General features: G+C 35.8%; 1 protein-coding gene across 1 annotated transcript in view; it reads right to left on the reverse strand.

The window, feature by feature from the left end:
- Positions 1-18138: 18138 nt before the first annotated feature.
- Positions 18139-22041, reverse strand: part of LOC148823653 (disabled homolog 1-like) — a 298122-nt gene continuing 294219 nt past the window's right edge. The window contains exon 17 of the mRNA XM_088927687.1: positions 18139-18703. Within this exon, the coding sequence (XP_088783813.1) occupies positions 18659-18703 (45 nt within the window). The 3' untranslated portion in view covers positions 18139-18658. The remainder of the gene's footprint in view (positions 18704-22041) is intronic.

Raw genomic sequence — 22041 nt, forward strand, 5'->3', positions numbered from 1 at the left:
AAGTCAATGTAAAATATATGTAAAATATAATGCAATTTTTTAAAGTTCTTTTCAAATTAATACACATGATCACTTACTTACAAAGGCAACCATAGGGTCTTTCGAGATCAATTACTGAAGTGAGGCTTGGGTTAAAAAAATAACATGAATCCATCAGACAATCAATAAACACTTTATTGGAACACTATTAAATGATATACAGTATACTTTAACTCCCTTATTTCCTTAAGTCCCTTATTTTTATCATTAAAACCTCACACCCCCACGCAATGTGCAGGCGCACTTGTTCTAGAATAGATGCATACCTGCCATAGCACTAGGGCATTTGAGGTTAACGTATGAAAACTGCCATACAATGTTTGGAAAAGTGTGTTTTATATGTAATTTTCTGTTGAACAAATTGGAGAGGTGAAATTAAACATTTTTTAAACTTTCCAACAATTACTGATAATTTCATAAAGCTTTTTGGAAATTTAGTAATGCAGTAAAGTGACTACTAATAAAAACACTTTCAAACAAAATACTAAAAAATAATCTCAGACATCTTATAACAGCATAAAAGTGTCCAAATTTAAGATGTACTAGACCACATAATGGATGCTGCATCATATCCATTGAAATATTATTTGGAATCTCATATGAGTAAATCTATGGACTGTGGGAGACCCATATAAGGTAATTCTCTAGATTAATTTTAATGAAAAATGAAAGGGCTAAAAAACATTAGAGTTTCTGTTTGAAAAAATAACCAAAGATCTTTTTATAATTAGCATTCTTTTCAATTATGAAAGCCAAGAATCCCTGCAGCATTAGACTGGTGCTGGGCAAGGCCAGTGTCACAAAATAACTCATCTCTTGAAATCTCTGCATCCTCATGTCCTTGGGGTTCTTTCAAAGTTCTCCTTGCTGTCCAAGGGCCAGTTTTGTACCAATAAATAAACAATGAAGTGAGTTTAAACACAAAAAAGCAGCTATATCCTCAATTTCTTATCCTGAAAATGTTTATTATACACATATAACATTATTAGATTCATAAACATTAAGAAAAAACATAAAATGTTTGCCTTGATATTTAAATTATAAATGGATGCTTTAAATATTTTCTGTTGTATTCTGGAGGAAAAAAACAAATGTTACACGTTATATTGTTGTGTAAATTCTTTAAAAAATGATACATCAATGATAGCAAAATCACTATCATTATTAACCCCAGCTATTTTCCCAGAAGTAACAATAAAGTAATTGCAGTCTGAAGATTATTTCTTGTTAAGAAAAAGAACAAGTTGGGTCGCATTCTTTTCTGAAAGCATAGTGCTCTGCTCTAGGCTTTACCTTGGAAGAAGTTTTATTTAGTCTTGGACTTTAAATCCTTGAAAAAAAAGGCTGTTAAAGCCAAGGTAAAATTCCTCCTTCAGGATTAAAAAACACTTGTGTTTTTTAATTTATCAAAGCATTGAACTCAAGGTAAAATTCCTAACTGGAATTTGCCTCATCCTCATTGCACAAATGTTTACAGTATAAGTAAACTGTACATAGGGCTGTTAGAGACCTCTGCTGGTGAAATTTTACATACTGTACTGTATGAATTGAAATAAATACAACACCACCTGTTGTTGGGTACAAACTCAGGAAATCTGAATAGTTAGGGTTAGTCAAGAAGTAAGAAAATGATGGTTTAGTTCATCTTGAAACCATAGCATACGTTATAAAATGCTGCTGTCCCTTTACTGACAATATTGTTGAAGAGCAGCACTGCAGTTGTCACAATAGACTGGGAAGTGCATTTTATGTTGACCTCAGAACAATACAATTGGTACTGCAGGTAATAAAGTCGGTTCCAGTAAAATACGCTCAATGCTTCAACACAATTTTAATTACCTTGTAATTATTGATTATAAACATTTATCCATGTAAAACACAATGATGTAGACTGTAGTGTAGATTGCATGGCGTAACAAGTTAAGGCACGGCTTAACAAGTGTATTGTTTGAAATCTGATTTTTCTAATGATTTCTATAATGCTTTACTTAGTTGTCCCCTTTTACATGACTGGTCATCTTTGCCACCTGACCTAGTCAGTAATTGAAACCCTGTGATGATCAGTATTTTGGATAAACTCACCTCCTTTAGAATTCAAGCCCTCCTCTCTGTGGTATACACCTAAACTTCAGTCTTTGACACTGACTCGACAGTGTCTTGTAGTACACAAGAGGGAAAAATATTTGAGGCTTATAATGCACACCTGCAAGTCTACTGAGTTGCTCTAGCTTCTGCCAGATCCTCCTCTATCTTGGATACAATCAGCTCTCGGACTAAGAAAGTCTTCTTCTCTGTTATTTACAAACTCATTGAACTCCCTGACAACTCTGTTCTTTCTTCCACACCTGACTTCTCTTAAGTTTCTGCAATTCTTTCAGTCCAAGATTATAAATCTACAATTATCTGAATTAAGTCTTAGTCTTGATCCTGTTTCAGAAAAATATTTAAGCCCTAACTTTGAAATTCCCTCTGTGTCAGATTTTTCTGAATTTAACCTAATTAATTCAGATCAACTTAAAAAAATATTGTTGCAAAACAACTTCTTGTTGCCTGAGTCCCATCCCACTTCACTGAATGCTTGCTTCCAGACATCTGCCTATTAATTATCAACATCATCAATAGTTCCCTTTCCATGGGTGTGGTACCTACTGTACTGCTTTTAAGAATGCATATATCAATCCTATATTAAAACCTGACATGGATTCTGATATAATGATTAACTACAAACCAATTTCTAATTGAGCAATCCTGTCTAAGGTTTTAGAATGTGTAATTGTACATTAATTACAGGCTAATGTAATAGATAATGATCTGTTTAAACTTTTCCAGTTTGTTTTTTGGTTTTAATCATAGCACTGAGACTACTCTTCTCACTGTTCTTCTCTTCTCAGACTTATTGTGTCTGATTCGGGGGCTACATATCCTTAAAAATCCTTATGCTCCTTGATCTTAGTGCAACTTTTGATACAGTAAATCATTCAGTGTTGCTCAATTGATTACAGACATTCTTGTCTACCAATGGTACCTTTAATGGTAAAAATGGTATCTTTAACTGGTTTTGCTCATATGTCATTGACATTTTGTTTCCCTTAGTCCTCATCAATCTCCCATGGCCCAAGTCAATCAAGGTGGTGCCACAGTCTTGGCTCAGTCTTGGGCCCATCACTTATTGTTTATACTGTATACTTCTTCTTGGTCAGATTATAAGCAAACATGGTCTTCAGCTTCATTATTATGCAGATGATACTCTGATTTACGTAAAAACTTCCCCCTCTGATCTCCCACCTCCGTCGCTTATCTGTTATCAAACTCTGGATGGCATTCAATTCCCCAAAGCTAAATAGTGACAAAAATTTAATTTGTGGGTAACAAATGTCAGCTGGAAAAGCAGCAGCATTACTTCTCAGTAATGGTGGGTGGCTTCCTCATTCAGGTGTCAGCTGTAGTCAAGAAAAAAGCACACTTGATGCTCTCCTGATTCTCCTGAAATGCTTTATAAAAAACTGTCTTTTTTTCACCTTAGAAATATTGCACTCATTAGGCAATTTCTACCAATGTCTGATGCCGAGTACCTTTATAACATCAAGGCTTGATTTCTATAATTCTTTACTCTATGGGCTTTCTACCACTCTTCTAGTTTGCAATATGTTCAGAAGTATGCTGTATGTTAACAACATCTTAACAAGAGAAACTGTGATAAAGAAACTCTTGCAATGACAAACTACTTTGGAAAATAAATTAACAGACCAGGAAGGAAGAAACGCAGAGAAAACATTCGGATTTATGGAATCCCCGAAGAATCGGAGGGACGCTGCATGGTCACCTTCCTTGAAAATCTGCTGAGGGGGGAACTTGAGTTACCGAAGAATGTGGAACTGAGAACTGAAAGGGCGCATGACGCCAAACCGGGCTCCATTGTCACCAAGTTCTTAAGCTACAAAATGAAAGAGGAAGTGTTACATAAAGCCTGCCGAAAGAAATAACTTTTCTATAATAACATACAATTTTAAGTGGATCATGATTACCCCCCGACAGTACTCAAAAAATGCATGGAATATTCTGAAGTAAAAAAGGTGCTGAAATCGCAGAAAATAAAATTTCACACTCCATTTCCAGCAAGGCTATGGGTGTTCTATGAAGATGGCACCTGTCTATACCATTCAGCAGCAGAAGCCACAAAGGACATGGCAGAGCGGGGACTTAAAGTTCAAGTTATACCGCCAGCACCTACACTGGAAGAAGAAATCGAGCGACTGTTTACTTGGCAGAAGGCTGGCAGACAGGGTGGCCCTGGGAAAGACCAGTCCTCGAAACAGCAATATAAGGAGAAACTACAGAGTTTCAGGTGGAGATCCCCCTTGCAAGATTGAAGAAAATGGATACAGTGAGTTGTTAAAAGTCGGTCAGAATTTAATTGTTTAGTTGTTTTTTTGTAATTTATTTTTTTGAATAAGTTTCCTGCGATGTTTAAGATAATTTGTTAATGTTGGGATAGATATCTGGTGATTACAACTAGATTGCCTTTTTTATTTTTCTGGTTACCCTCTTTTTTCTTTTTATAATAAAAGTTTGGATTTGCCATCGCGTCGCCTGCTTAAGGGCCCTCCTCCAGAGGAGAAGGAGGACTTCTCTAATGGACTTTCTTTTTTTTAAAGAGAAGCCCATACAGGTTCGTTTGAAAAGAACCCCACAGTTGGAAGAAAGTACTGTGAATGAGACGGAGATGTTTTGTTTAAGATTGTTTGGTTCATGTTTTTGTTTATTGTGTTTTTTGTTTGTGATGCATTATTAGAGAAAATTTATGGGTAGAGGATGTTTAACAATATGAAACATATGTCTTATGGGAGAGAGTTTGAAAGTTCTACCATTTACAGATGCCGCCATTCAAAATGCGCGGGCGATACCGCATTATTTTGCGGTACGCTGTACGCAGTCTACCGCAAGCTACCGGTAAATACCGCGAGTTACCGTAAATTCTCCTATAATACGACAAGCAAAATAATAGTATCTGGAATTTCCGCAAGGTGGAGCTAATAAAGCTCAACCTCTCATGTTTGAGCTGTGGCCATCAAAGTCTTTAACGAAGATATTACTAATAGTATTAATAATGAATGACCTTGGACAAGCTGTAACTGTAAACTCAAAGTATTGCCCTGGTCAACATTCTTTTTTTCATTGACCGTCTTTGTAAAAGTAACACCACAGCATTTCGCAATCACGCATTTGTTTCCAATCATGCAAAGTACAGTAATTTTTGAGAATCGATTCACCATGCCTTTCACATACTCATAAAAGAGATTGATTTAGGAACATAAACATATTACCGTATGAAAACTGTACTGTATACAGTATGTATATGTATATTTAATGTCTTAACTGTGCCCGTTTAAGTATTGAATATTCATATCTAATTTTACCACTGAAGGGAAATCTTAGTAGCTGAGCATAAAAAGAATAGGAGCATACTGCAACGCGTGTGAAGGCCATAAACGATATTAATTTTGGAACATAAACATACAGTATATGGCTGGTCTCGGTACTTTAAAGAAAACATACACGAAACATGGTTTCACCGATACTACAGTGCTTAAGTACTGCTCACGTATATGTTTCTAGGTTTATATTATGCATTTCATACGGTCAAATTACTTTTGAGCAACTAATAAGAAGCGCGAAACGGTATGCGTTTTAGTTTCGTTTTGTGCTGGGACCCGTGGATTGATTAGAGATATCAAGTACATACAAGTCATTTTTTAAATGTTGTAGTTCGTCTTGAAAAAATGTTACGAGTACATCATCTATCAACAATTACACAGGTTCTGTTTCCATATTGCGGATTTTGGTTACGTAATATTATTTTCTAGATTTCACGTTGTGAATATATGATTTGGGCAAACAGAGCCGCAAAGAAGTACATTATGGGTTGTTTTTTTTTTTGCAGTTTTATCTAGAACAAGCGATGCTTAAACCTTTGTCTGATTCTTGTGAAACTATCCACACGACAGTTACAGTACCTAGGAGTTGACTTCAGTGATGTCACTGATGGGATGTTTCTAAAAATCCATCCTCTGTAAAACGTCTTCTCTAGTTGTCCTGCATATGTATTCGCTAATGAAGCTGTGTGTTCTGAGCCTGGATCTCTACATTTCTGTATGAACCAGCTTAGAGGGCTAAAGACAGCTTGTGTTTAAATTGAGTGTAAGGCAATTTATGCTTCTAAAGTCATGGTCAGCATTTATTATTGTACTGTGCTGTAAACTTGTTCTGTGCCTAGTCACATTATTTTATAGCGTTTTTATAGCGTTATCAAATCCGGTGGCGCTGTGTGTTAGTTTCCTGACTCCCATGTCACATGGTCTGTGATTGAAACCTGTGAAACCGGTTTAATTCGTCACAGCCAGCACTCCGGCAGAGAGGGGGTTGTACTCGTAAAGTAGAAGCAGGCGAGATTTCCAGCGAAAGACACCCCCCCCCACCACCACCCTCATACGATTCAAATTGTATTACAGCATTGTAATTACACATTGTAATTGTATTACACATTGTACACATGCTTAAAAGAGAAGAGAAAAAACGCAAGCCTTCTTCAGGTGTGAGGGTCTTCTGCTCAGAATGAAACGCTAAAATGTAATGTAGGCTCTGAATGGGTTCAATTATGATTTGGGCTTGATTAAGGTCGCTGCCTTTCATCTAAAACCCTACTTGAATCCTTCTAAACTAAAAATCAGTGTTAGTGAGTTCTAAATAAAGAGGTATCCAGGTAACAGTGAAACGGGCGGACAGTCTGGGGAGATCGCCCGTTTTCCATGTAAATAGTTCCCTGGTTCCGCACCCCTTGGTGTTTCTCTCGCTCTCTCTCGGGTCACCTGATCATTAGCTCGAAAGATTTCAGTGCTTTGTGTATATTCTAATGGTAGTGGGGGCAGGGTGTGTGGGAACAGGTTTGGTTGAAATTGCATTGGAGATCTATGTTCTTCACACCTGAAACATTTTCTCTGAAAGCATTTTCTTCGCAGTTTAACCGATCTTGTTACAGCATGTTACAGTTTACTATTATTAACCATATTAATTTTAAGTGCTTAATGTAAAATCTTGTAAAAATATATTTTCATTGTTCAAATATACATTAAGTCTGACTATCATATAATAAGTTAAATACAAAACTAAAGAAAAAATAGGGTTAAATATAATTCAAAATATTTTGCTAACAATGTTCACTGTTTATGAATAATAAAATGTATTAACTAAGGAGTAGGATGGCACAGTTGTTAGTATGTTTTTTGTTTTGTTTCTTTTTCATAAATACAACAGTAGTACCTGATGTCTCAGTGGCTTTCAAAATTAAATTATGCATGCAAACCTGTGAACTAGAAAGATAACTAAGATATCCATCCATTTATAATGGTGGCGAAGTGGTTAGCATTGCTATCTTGCAGCACTGGGGTCCTAGGTTCAATTCCTGCCATCCTGTGTGTGTGGGGTTTACATGTTCTCTCTGGGTTACATGGTTTTTCTCCATATGTGTGATATGACTCCCTCTCGCACTCCAAAACATACTGGTAAGTTAATTGGTTTATGGGAAAACTGGCCCTGGTGTGTGTGTGTTTGTGTCTGTCTGTCCTGTGATGGACTGGCGCTATGTCCAGGGTGTATTCTGCCTTGTGTCCGTTGCTTACTGGGATAGGCTCCAAATCCTCTGCACTGGATAAAGAGATTAGAAATGGATAGAAGTAAAGGCACTGTGTGGATGGAACTATACACAGTGTTAGAAACCCACTATGAAATGGCAGCATCTCACTGAGAATAAAATATTTTATAGTGCTGGCTTAAGGAAACAGCCTTTCCACCTCTCTTGCACATCAGTATCCATACCTAGTTATTTAAACAAATTGCCTCTAATTATAAACATCTTAATATGCTGGCTCTGTGGATCCGCATCAGCTATGTTTGCCCATTCCTTCAATTCATGTGCATCCAACACACAGCTCAATGCCAGCAACTACACATAATCTAAAAAACAATCCTTATTTCAGTATCTATGTAAACATATAGTCTGTTAACTTCATCATCTTCATCAAAAGTATGCCTAACCCCATTAGGAAGTGTTCTTGTTATAAGTGTATTCCTCAGCTTTCCCCAAATTATCTTCTTCTTGCCAACATCTCTAGTCTTTTATCCTGCAATAACTCAGCCAACACTTAAATCTCCAAAAGCTGCTTGTGTTAATTTCTTTAAATCACAAATATCATGTGTAAATACTGGCCATGTAATACTCTGCATTGTGGAATAATAGTTTATTTTAAAGGGAACTAGAGAAACTAAGAACTAGAGAAATCAAGAAATTTTCTAGAATTAATAAATGCACATCCTGTTCACTGGGGAAATTAAATCCACACTGAGCAATCTTCAATATGTTCAGAATATGACAGCAAGAATCCTATCAGGGATGCATTACACCTGTTTTCAAGTCCTTGCACTGGTTACCTATCAGATTTCGAGTCAACTTCAAAATCCTTATCCTCCTTATATACTGTCCTACAACTGTTATTATTGATCACCGAATTATTGTACTTGACATGACTTCATTCAGCCTTTCCTGAACGTCTATGACAGGCAGAGAGAGTGCTGTTTCTGGTGCGATCTTTTGCAGCTGACATTTCACTGTTTTAAACGAACAAGAAATTAGATTGCTCATAAATCACTTATTCTATATAAACACAGCGTAATTGCCCTCCAAAAATCCTCTTTTTCTTGTTCGTTTTAGAGACCTTGATCGAAACTGATTTTAGATGTCAGAAAGGATTTATTTTCTCTGTATTTCCTACATTGCTTTGTCGAGATTTTAACTTTATATCTAACTTTATATCTAGGCTCAGATTTCAACTATAAATCGTACAGTAATTAATAGCAGTAAATACTGATGTTTTGCGCCCTTTTACCACAAAAATATATGTTTTGTAGTTGGGATTAACTTTATTTCGTACGCGTAGCTACTCCGATTCGGACACCGAACAGTTAAAGATGGCGGCAAATCAGACACCCAGAGAGGGGGGGGGGGCGTCTTCTCGCCTCCATAACTAAAATGCCAAATAGGAGTGGCTTAAGCGACATACACAGTCGTGTAACTGACAGTTTGAGGTAGCCTATCGTGTAAATTTAGCTTTGTTGCTGATAGGTTAAGCTTTCGAAACTCTGCCCCAAAGTCATGTGACTGATTTTTCGCCCTGTTTCGTTGGTTAAACGCAATGATCACAAGCACCACCATGGTAACTGGGATGTGTAGTTTTTAATTCCGTTTGAATTATAACTGTACGTACTGTCTTCATATTTGGCCAGGGCTTTAAAGAGAAGGCGCGCCAAAAAATTTCGGTGCCGTCGTCTCCGCTTTAAAGGTACCCCCGTGCTGGAAGAATTTGACCTCAGAACGTTTGCCCAGCGTAGTTATAGTGGACATAAAAACAAGAGCTCGCTGGCATTATATCCTAGAAGACACAGACCGGCGCCAGACCGGTAAATGCTTGATGAACTAGGGATTGGACAGTTTCCAAGTGCGTGTACAATCGATGGAAATGTTCAAATAAATGTGCAAAAGAAATAAACAAAATAATCATTTATTTCTTTATCATATTGGCTAGCTAATGTCCTCTATTTGCTAGTTAGTGGCTGTGTTTCTGAGTTGGGTAGCAACGGGTGACTGTTCTCAGGCGGAAGATGTAAACAGCTTAATTTTCGTGTTAAATAATTTTTAAAAATTAAAATTCATTCTATACAGCAATCACATATTTGGGTACCGTTTCATAAAACTTTCATGCTTAAAATGTTTAGGGAGAAATGGAAGACTGGTGTGTATTTTTTCTTTAAACTATCAAGACCAGCCATACACAGTACAGTTTATGTACATACAGTAATGTTTATGTTCCTAAATTAATATCGTTTATGACCTTCAGATGCGTTATGCTCCTCTTCTTTTTATGCTCAGCTACTAAAATTTCCCTTTAGTGGTAAAATTCCATTTAAATATTCAAAACTAAGCGGATTGAAATGTGCACAGTAAAGACATTAAATGATTAAATCTTTTCACTACCAACCAATGCACCACGAGTGCCCCTGTCGGTCATTTTGGCCAGCCAATCACTTACTGCGGTGCCCTACAGTGCCCTGCGGGTTGGTTACTGTACCGCGGGTTTTTACCGCTCATTTTGAATGGCTGCATCTGTACATAAAATATGTCCAAGCAAGACCTTGCAAAATAACTTCTTGTTGCCTGAGTCCCATCCCTCTTCACTGAACACTTGTTACATAGTTACATTTAATGTTAATGGAGTTCTTAACTCTATTAAGAGAAGTAAGATTTTGTCTAAAATGAAGAAAGAAGGGGCTCATACTGTTTTTTTAAAAGAAACACATCTGAGTGTATTGGAACACGAGAAATTAAGGAGGATGGGTTTCTCAAAAATGTATTTCTTCTCATATAAATCTGTCCATATAGGTTTTGCTATACTGATATCTCAAAAGATTCAATTTCAGTTGCTTACAGAAGTTAAAGATAAGGAGGGGAGATATGTATTAGTACTGGGAAAAATGGAAGGGGAATTATTAACTTTACTTAATATATATGCCCCACCTGGTAGTGATTTTAATTTTTATAAAATAAAATGTTCGACTTGATGGTTAATGCACAAGGGATACTGATTTGTGGAAGTGATTGGAATGTGCGTTTTAACCCCAGGCTTGATTCTACAAATATATCTTCTCAGAGGGCTAAGTCATTGCATAAAAAGATTAATGTACTGATGAGGGAAATGGGAATAATAGATCTTTGGAGAGATTTCTATCCAAGTGGGCGAGATTACATTCACTATTCCTTCCCTCATTCAGTATATTCAAGGATTTATTATTTTTTTATATAGAGAGATAGACATAGGATTCAACATTGCGATATTGGTAGAATTGATTTTTCAGACCACACTTCTATGTCATTGTCCATACGATTAAGTAATAATCATGGAAATACAACATGGAAGATGAACTCCAGTCTGTTGAACGACCCACAATGATCCACAGATAAAACAAGAAATGAAAATATTTTTGGAGGAGAATGATAATGGGGAAGTGGGACCAGAGATGATATGGGACACATTAAAGGCAGTTATAAGGGGGACAATTATTGCTCTGAGCAGTCATAAGAAGAAGGTAAAGCAACTACAATTATCTAATTGGAGAAAAAACATCAAGAAAATCAGGATTAAAACATCACGCAAGAAATAAAGATTAGAAACAAAATAGATGATATACACAGGAAATTAAAATATATATATATATTTACTAGACAAAAATATTACGAGTCAGGGTCAAAATCACTAAAGCTGTTGGCAAGAAAATTTAAAAAATAACAGACCGATAATAAGGGACAAGAACTGTAATGGTGTATTATATAAATGGGAAGAAATCCAAAACACTTTTACAAATTATTACAGAAAACTATATACACAACCCCCTTCAGAAAGTGAAGAAAACATGGATACTTTTTTGGAATCCTTCAGTTTACTAACTGTTACGGATGATCAAAATAATATATTAAAAGCGACGATAACACCAGAAGAATTGAATTCAGTGATTACGAGCCTCAGAACTAATAAATCACCTGGAACTGATGGTTTTAATTCGGAATGGTATAAAGCCTTCAAAGCAGAATTAATACCAAATCTTCTTTCTGCTTGTAACTCAGCATCAATTGATGGAAAAATGCCCCCATCATGGAGAGAGACTATCATCTCAGTTATTCCTAAGGAGGGGAAAGATAGATTAGATTGTGGATCGTTCAGACCAATCTCAGTCCTTAATGTGGATTATAAAATGTATATAGCAATACTGGCTAAACGAATTGAAAAGATTCTCCCTCAATTGATACACTATGATCAAACAGGGTTTATTCAAGATAGACAAACCCATGATAACATTCGACGCACATTGATAATCATGAACCATATTCAACAATATAATTTAGAAGCTTCTTTGATGAGCCTAGATGCTGAGAAAGCTTTTGATTCTGTTAGTTGGAAATACCTCTATAGGGTCTTAGGTAGGTTTGGTTTTTGCAAAAATATTATCAAAGGTATTCAAACCTTATGTGATAGACCAACGGCACAAGTTAAAATAAATGGTTATTTATCTGTTAGAATAACTTTAGAACGAGGGACTAGACAAGGCTGCCCTTTGTCTCCATTGGTTTTTTGCTATATATATAGAGCCACTAGCCCAGTGGATATGACAAAATAGCAAAATAAAAAGTATTTCTATACAAGGGAATGAGCACAAGATAGGATTGCACTCAGATGACTTTTTGTTATATCTGGAGGATCCCACTAGTTCATTTCTAGAACTAATGAAACTCTTAGATAGCTTTGGCTTGCTGACAGGCTATAAATTAAATGTTCAAAAAACAACAAATTCTAACATTTAATTACAACCCTCCCAAATTTTTAAAAAGCAAATATCACCTTGAGTGGGACCAAAGTTCAAATGAGATATCTAGGAGTCTATTTACCAAAATATATTTCTACATTAGCAACAATTAATTATGGACCACTTATAACTAAAATTAAAGCATATATACGGAAATAGAACCTAATCCGCTTTATGAGTTTTAGTTCTAGAATTGAACCTGTAAAAATGAATCTACTGCCTCGATTACTCTTCCTATTTCAAGCTCTCCCTGTAGAAGTCGCTGCAAAACTATTTTCAGAATGGGATAAGATGATTTCTAGGTTTATTTGGCAGGGGAGAAAACCTAGAATTAGATTCAAAACATTGCAACTTTCAAAAGATAAGGGTATGGCTTTACCAAATTCGAAAGATTATTATTATGCATCTCAAATTAAACCTCTCTTTAATTCTTGTTATCCAGAATATCAAGACAGATGGAAATATATTGAATTATCCCTTGTAAATAAGCCCACAATTCAGGCATTATTAGGTAATAGGAATTTAAACAAGAGTATTGAAAAATATTTAATCCATGGATAAAGTTTCAACTAAGGACATGGAATACGATCACAAAAGAGTATCACTTAGGTGAGGCAGTAAAGATACTCAGATGGTGCACCTATGATACAGAGTTTAAACCAAATAAATTGGATAATGATTTAAAATTTGGATCACAAAAGGAATAACCGCATTTTGTAATATAATGGATAAGAATCAGTTACAAAGTTTTCAGTATTTAAAGGAAAAACACTATTTGGAGAATTCAGATTTTTATAGATATCTTCAAATGCGCCATTATTTTATGAGGAGATTATAAGGGGAGATTTAGATATTGTTAATGATGAGGTAGTGAAAGTAGTTACAGAAGCCTACAAATCAGAATTAGGTAAAGGTATTACATCTAGATTATATCAAGGTTTTATGGAAAAGAAATCATATTCTACAGAGTATATAAAAGATAAATGGGTGAAAGAAAGTGAAGTTAGAATTTTGAATGAAAGGTGGCTTAAAATTTGTGAATTTCAATGGAGATGTACTAACTCACATTTATGAAGAGAGTTTTGCTGGTACATTTAGATTATATAGTTTCCTCCCTTTTCATAAATGTATACATCTACCTCATTTTGAATGTATATAATTTTGTTTAAAAGTTATATAATTGTAAAATACTAGGGGAACAAACAGGAATTGACAATTTTTGTTTGTGAAGTATAGTCGAAAGTGTAATGGAAAAGTAAGGCTGAATAATGGTAGTTTATATGTAAAATGGTTTTGTTTTGCTCTCTAAAATAAAAAAAATAATCAACTGACTTTTAAGGCTTTTATATTTTATCTCCTTCATACAGGTACATCTCTGATCTCCTCCATGTTTACACACTCACTTGTAGGCTGGTCCTTTGCTTACTGTACCCAGAAATCTTGGACTTATTAACAATAAGTGGAATGCCCATTTTCCAACTCTTTGAAAGGCAAATTCTCTCTTCAAATCTAAAGGCAAACCCCATCTTTTTATAAGGGCCTTTGTCTAATTACCCTGCATTATACTCTGTATGTTCTTGTTTAATGTTTACTTTTATTGTACTTTTCTTTATCAATATGTACACTGTCCTTGGGTTTGGAAAGGTGTTTAATATTTTTATAGATTTTGTTTTTAATATTATTACTTTGAAAGAAGGGTAGAATTTTATAAGTTGATCTGACAGGTAATCCAGTCTCAACCATCAGTGTTTTCTTATTCCTAGATCATGATCTATTCACATTTCTATACTTTATAATCTAATGATTTTCTTACATTCAATGGAAATCTGTTGCTAAACTAAGCCAGGCTGGTAAGAAGGAGACTTGTATAAATATCCCCAACCTCTCTCATTGGCCTATATAAGCTCCATACAGTAGTTATAATGTTGTTAACTTTTCAGCATGTAATTAATCTACTTGTTCTTATGTAGTTAATATTTTATGTCGAAAAGACAAGAAGTGAAAAACCAGATGGTTTATGAGTTAATCTTCATGGGATCATTGTGATTTTTACAGTACAAAGGAGTCAACATCTTCTTTTAGGATGTGTTTATTTGTAACAGTATTACATGGTGGATTACATAAATCAAAAGAAAAGAAAAAAAATCTAAAAATCCACTGTAGAATGTTGTATTCATAAAGATAAAAATAATGTCAATTTACATTAACAAATTGTTAGCTGAGGTAACGTTAAAATAGATCTAGAAATGTACTCAAACAGTCATTTTCCCCCTTATTTTAATTTCTGTTGTCAAATTTTCTTCTTACATTTTCTTAAGTTGAAAAAAATATTCAAATTAAAATGGGACTCTGGCCATAACATAGGAAACTGGAGCAAGAATGGTATTTGTAAAATTAATGTGCAAAAAAAATGTGATGGGTTGAACTTCAACATCTAAAAACAATTTCAAGATCCCCACTCACTTTTATTGGGTGAATCTAGGGATGTATTTCTCACACACATCATTGTATGATTTTTTTAGGTTCTTAATATCCAAATTCGTGATGGAAAGCTAGACTCAGAGTGAAATCTGTCAATTCTTTTATAAGACAGGATCTATGAATTGCATTTCCATCCTACCTTAGGATTACAGTACTTACTGTTTTTGCAGTTTATATTGGCACTGAAATGAATTTAATATTGAAAATACAGGTCACTGCATTTCTTACATGATGGTACAGGACAAAAGTAATTATCACAGATTTTCCAGCAACTGAAACACAACATACCCCAAACATACATGAGAAACTAATAGAGTTAAGTGCACATCTCTCCCACACACACCTTACATAGATGATATGGTAACCCCTGAGAAAGAGATACCAAGTCCAACATACAGTATAACTATTGAAATCCAGCATGGGAAAATTGCTTTGCTCTTTTATACTCTGCCAAGGCCATAAGGAGGGTGCACACACAGATACAAGTGAGGACAACGAACATTTATCTTGAGCCTTTGGTTGTATGGGACCATTGGGGAAAATTGAAGTTCTTCATGTGAGCAATTTGAACTTCCATTTTCTATGGTGTGAGAGTACATACACCAGACTATTATTTGCTGCCAGCAGGATAACCAAAATGACTTGTGTTGTGGCTGCAAATTAAGTCAGACAATACCCTTGATAGAAGTCAGGATGGGATATTTGTAAAGGAAAGACAGGGCATCGTGATTCAAATTACAAATAGGAAATATTTCCAGTTGTGAGTGCTTCTGATGTATAAGTAGGTGCCTATAATTTATCCAGGCAGACAAAAACATTCAAAGTGAATGGGAATAGCTGATTATATCTTACACACAGTGGAATATAACCTCTCACCATCACTGTCTAGATCTTTAGCTAAAGGACAATGCATCTTGGCTTCCAAATGCATTAAAGCCAATTAAAGAGACTGACTTTATGGTGAGTAGTTCATTACAGCCTAAAATTTAATCTGCATTCTAGGCCTTTTCTAATTTGAGGGGAAAATGCATTTTACCAGGAAGAGGAGCACTTCACTTTTTTATCCAATACACAGCCTGAATAGAAATTTTATACAGCACTATGCTCTCTAGATACAGTACTATTTGAGTTGTTGTACACTACTGCAATAACTTTCTGTGAATCCAGCTCAGTCACAAATGTAAGATTCTATGCTGATTTCATTATACATCAGGCCTGGTGTGTGAATTAAAATAATTTTGGATAATTTGACAATGCTAGGCAGCAAGCAAAAGGCAGCAAGCAAAAGGTTAAATAAGACAATAAACTAAAATAAAAGAAGTACTCATAAGTTAAAGGACCAAATGCTGGCTAAATTGTTGTTGTGTTGTTTGGAAGTTGCCAAACCTTTAATTTTAATTATTGTTGAATGAGGAATTTCAATTCTGGATGAGATAACCTGAAAATAAATGTGCACAGTAGAGGCCTCTACTGATAATAAGCATTAGAACAGAACAGGGGACTAACGGTAGAGTAACTAACAGAGAGTGTTAACCACAGCACTCTAACACTTTGTGACTTTTGCTGAAGTTTTCACAGGCTGATCTTTAGAACTAGGGACAGACAGATTTGGCTGTAAGAGATAGTACCTTTGTCATATCGCTCAGAAAGCAATAAAGCCAATTTAACATCTGCATAACAGTGACTAACTTTGGAACAAGATTATTTTGAAAGAACTTCTCATACTGTTGGAAAAAAATAGTGCTTCCTGACAGTTTTATCACATTAGCCCTCATTGGTAGATCATTACCCAGAAAATAGTACTGTATATTTGCCACAATGTATCAGTGTAAAGAACAGGGTATATTTTACACAATACATCATTGTGCTCTCCACACTCATAGAAAAGTGGTTAAGGCAGTGTTCACTGCATGTGATGCTGTTTGCTTTTTTTTTAAGAGGGACTAAAGGTGCTTTTCTGTGGATTTCAGTGGAAAAGCTCCTTAAAAATGGGACTTGTCAATTATCTTCCATTTTATATGTCGTGCCCAATCTAGAATATTCATACTGGTACAAAAGGACATTTGCCTTTTTTTCAATTAAGTCTCAAGGGACCACAGACCACAGTCAGCATGGATGTTGTAATGTGCCTCTCATTGAATAGTGCAAGCTCCCAGTGGCTGCTTTTGCATGGCAGGTCAAAGACACACTGGTCAGCTCTTACTCATCAAAACCTGGCGGTACCTGGCCACTGGCGTGTTCCTACCTGGAGAAACCTAGTCACCACTGACAAAAGTCATACACACCCCAGGTTTGAACTAGTTAATGCAAGACTCAAGCTGCATGGCCGAGCCTCTCAGGAGTCCCAGCAGTACTTGTTTTTTAAGACTATAAGAAATTGGTAGTAAGATTTTCTTGTAATAATCTGAAAGAAAAATGTTTTTGATTTTAAAATACTGTTACTTCATATGTAATTGTAGTGACATCACAAAAAAGTTAAAGCAAAATCAACAAGCAAAAAGAAATGCTGATATTGCTTGGGTTTCATGTATGTACTGGCGTCACTTGTGCCTCCCTATTTTATGGCACAAGAGTCCTTGTTTGAAAGAATGAATTATTTACAAAATAAATCTGGCAAACCAAAGTTCAGATGCCTTAAAGCCATTTACCCTAAAACACATATAGAGCTGACCCCAATGGCTGAATTGACTTATAAAATAAAAATTCCATTTCAACTTCTTTTTTTAATTAGTATTGTACAAAAGCTATAGAGAATGAACAGTTCAATCACAGAATTGGTTTAGCAAAATCCATGCCCCTCAGTGTCCATTTCAACAGACAACACATCTCTTCTGAGACTTTATATGAAGAAAGATTTGGCAAATTATTCCTTTTGTCTTCAATACAGGGTGCACAAAGCAAGTCTTTACTGCATAGCACTCTAGCAGCAGAAACAGAAATGAAAAAAAAAACAGAAATGCTTTTTCCTCTCCCTTCTGAATGAAGCAAATCATGTATTTCTCCATCAGGGGAGATGGGTTATCCAATAAATTAACTGAATCTATTTCTCTGCTCAAGGAATCATTAGATTTTTTATCTTTGTTTTAATTGCAACTGATTTGTATCACATCTCAATTAAATTCCCATTCCTCACAAATAGTGTAGCTTTATGGTAATACAATGATCTTTTTTAACATCCCAATGGATTTTGTTTATAAGGAAAGTGGCACCAATCTGCTTCGTTTTCTGTGCGCAGCGATGTCATTCCTGTTTCTTTGTGGAAGGAAACTCAAAAGCCGCACAAAGAGACTTCAGTAAGGCTGAATGCGTCTGCCGTAAAAAATGCTTGAGACACGGCGACTGTTGAAAGCTAGTTTCTTTTGTTTTTTTTAGAAAGGGAACAGTTTGGACCTACTAAAAACAACAACAAAACAAGAAAAATAAGGAACAAAAAGTACAGTGTCTCCCTTTCTTATGGAGTCTATATGAGCAGCAGTAAACAAGCTCATAAATCTGCTCCTAAAAACAAGAGGCTGCTGAAGAAGAACACCATTCCAGTGAGAGGAAACCTTCTGCCGTGCAGTGTCAGATTACAGAGAGATAGAGCCCTAGGAACCCACAGAGAGCCAGGTGACAACAAGGTCTTTCAGATCCGGTCTTGTGGAGCACCATAAGATGGATTTTTCCTTTGTACTTATTTCTTCCATTTGTGAATCTGGGCATAGAGAGGATCTTTCTCCTGTGGACAGTAAAGACAGTGTTAGTTCAATGCTGTAATCTACAACCACAAAAAAAATTATACTGTACATGGCCAGCAGTAGTAATAATAATAATAATAATAATAATAATAATGATACTTTCTTACACTTATATAGTGCTTTTCTGGACACTACACTCAAAGCACTTTACAGGTAATGGGGACTCCCCTCCACCACCACCAATGTGTAGCATCCACCTGGATGATGCAACGGCAGCCATAGTGCACCAGAATGCTCACCACACATCAGCTATCAGTGGGGAGGAGAGCAGAGGAATGAAGCCAATTCATAGATGGGGATTATTAGGAGGCAATGATTGGTAAGGGCCAATAGGAAATGTGGCCAGGATGCCGGGGTTACACCCCTACTCTTTTTGAGAAATGCCCTGGGATTTTTAATGACCACAGAGAGTCAGGACCTCGGTTTTACGTCTCATCTGAAGGACGTGCGCCTGTTTACAGTATAGTGTCCCCGTCACTATACTGGGGCATTAGGACCCACATAGACCACAGGGTGAGCGCCCCCTGCTGGCCCCACTAACACCTCTTCAAGCAGCAACCTTAGTTTTTCCCAGGAGGTCTACCATCAAGCTACTGACCCCTGCATAGCTTCAGTGGGTTGCCAGTTGTGAGTTGCAGAGTGATATGGCTTCTGGCAGTGACATATTCTGTACATTTAAGAATATACAGCTATACATTTAAAACAATAAAGTAATAAATAGAAAAACCTGGTGTAGAATGTATTTTAGTTTTTGTTATTCAAACAATTTCAAAGTACAGATTAAACAAATTGTACTAAATACAATACATACATTATTTCTTTGCAATGCATTTAAATAGCATACATATACTTATAGTGCACACAAAAAAACAACTCAATGATTTAGAAGCAGAGATCCAATTATTCACAAACAAACCAAAGTTAAATGTAACTTCAAACTCCTTTTAAGAAAACTAAAAGTATTTTCTTTAGTTTTTACTAATAACACCAAGCTTAGGCAGTGTGTTAAACAATATACAATATCTTAGCTTCAAAACAGAAAGCAATCAGATCTTTTGTGTTGAGAACTAATGTGTCCTAAACATGCAAACTGACCACTTACAAGAAAAAAAGTATAAAGCTAATGACAGGAGAACAAAATAATTTCAGAAAAATACTGTGTTGTAAGCTGAAAATACTTAGTTTCTATAAATCTTTCATTTTTTACCAAGCAGCAAATGAGAAATTATAAAAATGTAGCTAAAAAATGTTTCTCTATGTTTGACATTTAGTCAGCTTTCTTGATTTAACCATGCTTCATATTATTCTGTACTTTTGATTAAATCCAGTCTCACACAACAGTACACTACTGCTATAAGTGTCTTCTTTGAAATCTGCAAAGGAACAAGTAAAGGTTTATTCCATGCTGAAAAGAGAAGAAAGAAATACAACGTTTCGGCTGTGCAGCCTTCTTCAGGTGTGTGGAGAAAGGTTCCACAGCCGAAACATTGTGTTTCTTTTCTTCTCTTTTCAGCATGGAATAAACCTTTACTTGTTCCTTTGCAGCCTGCTGATGCAGCTACCTACTTGAACTTCTTTGAAATCTGTTTCCCAGTTTACCCCCCAAATGAGAAAGATTTAGAATATAAGGTTATATGTACAGTATGTCTAAAACACTAAATGTGAAAAAGCAAGAAAATTGTATTTGTTGTCAAATACATTTTAGAGATAAAAGACTATTAAAGGCACAATGTGCCTGAGCAGATATTATATAGAAGTACTGAGTGTTCCGAGTCACCAAGAAAAAAATTCAGGAAAGTGAATTAAATCTGTCATAATTCTGTAATGGAAACACATTTTAATGTACTTCATATTATGCTTTTCCATTTAATTTCAAAATCTTTCTGCATGCACTGTGGACCACTGTGGACCAGTTTCCAGCATAAGCACTAGATGGCACTGCTGGTTCTACAGTTCAATCAGTTAACCATGGAGTCTGCACATTGTAGCCATGCGGGTCACCTTCCCTTCTCTTCTCAGTCAGTAACTCATAAATAAAAACAAAACAATTCTGAGTCAAACCCAATTAGCAAATATGGCAAACCCTTACAATACCAATGCAAATGATAAAGACGGCAGTAATAATCATGTCTCATCTTTATATCTTTCACACACAGTTACTAGGGTTGCAGTTCAATCTATTGTTGTCAAACTGACTATTGAGAGCATTTATATGCTCCCTCCTTTCTCTGTATTGTGATATTTGAAGGCACGAAGGGAAATGTGTGTGTGGAGGTGGCTGTAGTGTGTATAGTGCTTTCTTACTGCAGATCCAATATGGTTTTTATTTGAGAGAGAGAGAACTGCCTAATCATTCATTCCTTTTTGCACACTGTAGTTAAAGGTGGATATGATGTAATCTATGTTCTGGAAACTATGGAAAATGATTCAGAAGTTAAATTAAATAAATATGTAAGAAATTACTGAAATTACAAATAAAAAAAATAATTAAAAACTTGCAGTCATTGTTTCTTTAGCACTGTAAAAACACATTATACAAACACATTAAACAAATTATCATTCTCAGATGAATTCTCTCAGATAATTGACATAATGATAAATTAAATTAATCTTTGTTCTAAGTAATAACCTTCTAAAACCAAAGCTTTAAGGTGAAGAGGTCTTAGATTCAGGAAAACTCAAACCCTGAGTTATTCCAGATGAACAAGGCCTTCTGTTTTGCCTCCTCCTTCATAAATTCTTCTCAGATAAACTGGCTGAAAGATAAGGAGAGGCAGCCCTCGTTCCCCTTACTGAAGGCTGAAATGGGATTTCACGAAGGAGGGCAGACTGCAGCAACTGTGTATGTATGGGAGAGGATTGTACAGTATACTGTACAGCTTTTTGTGGAACAGAAGGAAGGTGCCAAGTGCTTTAAAAGCCCAGTGCCTGAACTCACAGTGACAGCCAGCAAAAGGATAGCATCTTGAGTCACTTTAAATTATTCATTTTGAAGATAGTGAAACATGAGGAATACAACCTCTTGTTTACAGCGCTGGCCTGACTGCACAATGAGGGGATTAAAACTGAGGGATGGTGGCAGGGAGACACCATTCTTCAGACACATTCATGCCCAAAATCAAATAAAAATATCTGTTTTCCTGGGCATCATCCAGGCTGCTCATACTGCATTACAAAGCAGCATGTGATCAATAAGTGAACCGTAACAATACACTATTGCATGTATTTGACCAAGGGGACTTAATGGTTTCATTTTGTACAAACATGTTCACTGACAGCGCCGCAAACACACGTCACTGTGAATAATACAGCGCTGGAC

This window comes from Atractosteus spatula, chromosome 11, assembly GCF_055471065.1.
Source record: "Atractosteus spatula isolate fAtrSpa1 chromosome 11, fAtrSpa1.hap1, whole genome shotgun sequence".
In the NCBI taxonomy this organism is placed as follows: Eukaryota; Metazoa; Chordata; class Actinopteri; order Semionotiformes; family Lepisosteidae; genus Atractosteus; species Atractosteus spatula.